The sequence below is a fragment of the Sabethes cyaneus genome, chromosome 3 (assembly GCF_943734655.1).
Source record: "Sabethes cyaneus chromosome 3, idSabCyanKW18_F2, whole genome shotgun sequence".
Lineage (NCBI taxonomy): Eukaryota > Metazoa > Arthropoda > Insecta > Diptera > Culicidae > Sabethes > Sabethes cyaneus.
This window is the reverse complement of record NC_071355.1, coordinates 184,524,231-184,528,872: the sequence shown is the minus strand read 5'-3', so window position 1 is coordinate 184,528,872 and position 4,642 is coordinate 184,524,231. Positions and strand designations below refer to the sequence as shown.

The window sequence follows — 4,642 nt, the reverse complement described above, 5'->3', positions numbered from 1 at the left end:
CTTTCTTCGTCGTCATCCTTTCGAAAGGACATGGCGCGGTGCGGCACGGCGCGGCCTAGCAGCGAGCGGCGACATTGGCGAACGGAGGACGAATAAAACTTTGGTGTTCCGTTCCAGTCAGTGCCAGCGGCGGCGTCCCACGATGCCGTCCCCTCAAGCGATTCGCCTTCGAGTGAGCTTCAACCGCTCCAACAAGTGTGCAAGTGTACTGATTAAGGTTCAATTTAAGTGGGATTGAACAATTTAATTAAAATCGCGTTTTATCATCTTTAGAATCGGATTTCAGGCGTACTGCATCATTGGACTTCTTATTCTTTCGGTGAGTAAACTGGCAATCTTATTTTGAAAATCGGTTTTGTATCCAAGTTCCAGGAATTTTTCCAATGATAACTTTTATTAACCTCGTATTAGTGATAGATTTGCTAGCCTACAGGATATACAGGATATACAAAAGCAAAAGACTTATCTCTCGTTTCAATATGCTTCACGGCAAGGAATTAGGGCAGTTGAGATTTGAAAATGACGACCAACAAGTTAGAACAGCGTCGTACCGTCAAACCAAACAGGAGTCTGGAGTCATTATGTTTAATATTGCCACATTACTATCGACGGGCACGTACCCCTTCCCTTATGATACTTAAGCAGAAAATTAATTATTGATTTTCATCATAAACTTCGAGCGTGTGTGCTCTAAACAACAGACCAGAAATTGCGGTGCTGATTGAAACATTTTCCACTACGCGGCAGGAAAATACAGTCAACCCCCTGTTTCGAGTCGGAACCTGTGATTGAGGAAATTCTTCGCTATCTTTTTTGATTAAACTGCATTTTGATTGCTCAATAAGACAAATTTTGCGGGAAAAATATGATTTATTTTGATTATGATTTATTTCGTTTAAAGAAAGAGTGACATCAGTCCTTTTCTTTTGGAAGACTCACAAACGCGGGTTTACTGTTGACAATTTCATGAAACATTTCATTCAGAAGCATAATTTAGATTAGTATGAGTGAAAAAATTAGCATCGAACACCATTTCAATAATTGGCTAGAAACCGGTGTACCCTGATTAATCCGGTGCCGCCGCCGCCGCCCTGCTCTGTCCGAGGTCTGTGTGGCAGATGATTTGGCGTCAGATGATAATATTGGTACAAATACAGGATTAGTATTTATTGAAATGTTTTACGCTCTGTTTCAATTACCGCTAATAGCGTCGAATCGGTGTGTTTAACCTGCTAGCGGATGCAAATGCATGGGAACCAACTAAAATTGGTGTTCATTGCTATATGATTTTTATGAATAAATTACGTATTCAAATACATCGGATTCGTGCATTTAACGACAAGGTCGTCAGAGTAATTTTAACACGCCATCGAATATTTCGGGTTCCTCTTTGCCGAAAATATCTATTTTGTTGCAGTTAAAAACAAAACGCCAGGCGTATCCATCGCACGCTCGCAACTATAATTTCTTTGAAAAATTGAATCTATGTTTAACTAGAAGACCCGGCAAACTTCGTACTGCCACAAATTGGGCTAAATATACGATATGTAAACTTCAGATGAAATCCTGCTGCGTTTTAGAAAAAGGAATATTTTCTAGGTATAAGTCAAGTTTTGCCGTTGTCTAAGGAGTTCTGCGTTTGGTTTATTAAACGCTGGGATTTCAGAGAATGTCTAAATTTAACAACTGTATTAAGTCATTAGTAAGAAATGCATATCGGTGTAAAAGTTGGTTTGCCAATCCCCGCAATATCAACAGTCGTGTTTGTGGTAGTTGCATTGAGTCTAGTTTTATAAACTCTGCTGGTTAACAATAGTAATACTGGATGTTAATATATTTGTTGTAAAATTTGGTACGACGGCTAATATCGTCTGCTGCAACTTTGGAATTTCTCGATAATTTAAGGGCCAATTTTATATTCTGATATATATTCAATATCAATAGTCATCAGATTTTTATTTTTTTTTATCCATAAATCTATTGATAAGAATTACCCAAAGGAATTGTATTGCTGAATCTCGATAACTGTTATTCTCAATTCTCAAAACAAACTAAATTTTATTATTCCACAAAATCAATTGATCGCTGTATTGTTCCTTTGGTAATTCACGCACTAAAACAATTTAACATAAAAGCGTCATTTTATAAACCTTTTTACACTTCTAAAGAGTATTAGACGAAATGAAATCGACTGAAAGTTAAATACGATTGTTTTTTGTTTTGATTATAGTCACTTTAACCAGCTTGGGTCATTCATGACTTCTGCGGGGTTGGGATTTGAACCCGGGTCCTCGGCGTGAAAGGCGTGAATGTTAACCACTACGCCGGGACTGATCCCTTGAATGCGATGTATAATAATTGCTTCGTTCAGTATTTTTTTTTAAAATTCTAAATCATATGCTCTTACTGTTGATTTATTAGCTTGACATTCAGTTAAACCGAATATGCTCATAATCCGTTAACATATGCAAAATGTATTCTTCATTTGACGATTGGGAAGTGGCAATTTAGTGAATTTAGTGCTTAAACCTTTTGTTAACCTGTACCGGATCTTCTGGCTACGCATCCGATGTAAAAAGGAATGAAAATGATTCGTGTTTGTTTCATAAATTTGATAAATGAATGAACGAATGAATGAAATTAACAAATTTTATTGTTGACGCTTTAGGCTTGAGTTTAGGTTGATTAATAAGTTGGACCTATTGAAATGGTTATTTTCTGAAATTGTAAACCCCCAAAATGCATTGTTCTATGTGGCGATTTCAATGAAGGTAACCACGTGTTTGTTTGAATACGACAATGGTGCTGCAAAAAATCGTACGATGATCATAGCTAAAACCTTTGAAGTCATTTTGTTTACGGTTTCTCAATTTCTCAGCCAGAGACTACTCAACCACACCCTGTTGTGATTCAACTGTATCACGATGTGAAGTGTTCGTTTTAGGCAATATAAATTAGTTCCTATCAAAAACATAGGATGGTAACCATTTTAAATATACATGAGTCCTAAAGGACAAGAAAATTCGCGATTAAATGGTAATTATGAACAATAAATAGTAGTTGATAGCTTAAGAAGAATATAATACATTACCTTCATGCTATTTGATTTTCAAGATACTAGATTACAGTAAAAATCTGCCTAACGTAGTCCTACGCTAACCATGCGATCTTGTCTTCTAAGTATTTTTATTGAATTACTAAATAACTAAGCAGTCCAGGAAAAATCGTGTCAGGAAAACTTCGACAAAAATGAATCAAATTCCTCTACCGACTGACACAGCTGATGAGGCATTGGAAGAAACGAATTCTAGCTTCAGCGAAGACCCATCCAAAATCGTCGTGGCACTAGCCGAGGACGAAGCCACCCTCCCAGCTCCGATTGACATCAATATCAACCGTAGCCAGCAGATCGAGCTTCCACCGGTAAGCTGGCAAAACTATGACCAGCTACCGACAAAAATCAAACTGACAAACACCGGAGAAACTGTCATCCTTAGTGCCAAATGGGAAGATGGGGTATATCCTGGCCTCAAGTGCGGTTATCTGGACGGTCGATATGTGTTCTCCCAACTGCACTTCCACTGGGGCAATTCGGCTGTAGAAGGCAGCGAACACACTATCGACGGAACGCCACTTCCACTGGAAATGCACGTCGTTCATTTCAATGACCAATACGATACGCTCGAGGATGCTCTCAAGCACATCGGCGGAGTGCTTTGTTTAGTATATTTCTTCAGCTTGAAGTCCACTCCTAACAAGTTCTTAGAACCGGTCATCACCAACCTAAAGGAAATCATCTTCCCGGACAGTGTCATCAAATTGACACCCTTTCCGATTGTCAACTTGTTTCATGCTTTCACTGACGATTACTTTCTCTACTGGGGATCGACGAAAGCACAATCCAAAAGCCACCCGATGCTGTGGTTGCTTTCTCGTACACAGGAATGCATCGATTTTCACCAGCTAGCCCAGTTCCGGCAACTGCTGGATCAACGAATGCGCATAATTGCTCGAGAACCACCGCAAGTCGCCGACGGAAAGGATCGGCACCTTTTTCACGTGAATCCCCGGACACCGTGCAGCAATTGGACGCTTTCTCCGCTGCCCCATCCAAGATATCGGGATAATCGCTGGTTGGTGGATCGAATGGATATCGATATCGGAGCTCCCGGTGGCTGTCAGCAGTTTATTGAAGCGTTGAGACGGGAAATGAGCAATAGGCGAGAAAGCAGTAGCAGCAGTGAAAATTAGGCCGGTGAATAGAATAAATTAATTGTATTATGCAATGATAATTTTAATTAAATGATTTTGTCAAATTTCTATATTGTCGGGAATTCAGGATTGTAGACAAATAATGTAGATTTTGGACAAAATGTTATCATCACTTTCGATTGAACATTGTGTGACTGTAAACAGCTACCGTGATTAAGCAAGTCGTTGATGAACGATAACTGTGAGGAAAGAATACGACATGAAACGACGCCTATTAGTACGAAAAAATTAATTAGAAATTACGTACTATAATAAACTGACATAATTGAGGCGATCCTTGGCGTGTTAAAAAAAATTAAATCAACATTTCTGGATTTGACTAGACTTTTATTGTTTTATAATACCTTTTCGGTAGTGTTTTAATTTTCCT

The 4,642-nt window shown here is 38.8% G+C and overlaps 1 protein-coding gene across 1 annotated transcript; it reads left to right on the top strand.

Annotated features, from left to right (window-relative positions):
- Nucleotides 1-3,249: 3,249 nt before the first annotated feature.
- LOC128740486 (carbonic anhydrase 13-like) lies at nucleotides 3,250-4,251 on the top strand. Its single transcript, XM_053836028.1, has one exon. The coding sequence runs from the start codon at nucleotides 3,250-3,252 to the stop codon at nucleotides 4,249-4,251; it is 1,002 nt and encodes a 333-aa protein (XP_053692003.1).
- Nucleotides 4,252-4,642: the final 391 nt, after the last annotated feature.

Excerpts from the sequence above, each read along its gene's own strand:
- LOC128740486 (XM_053836028.1), top strand. The coding sequence starts at position 3,250 with ATGAATCAAATTCCTCTACCGACTGACACAGCTGATGAGGCATTGGAA.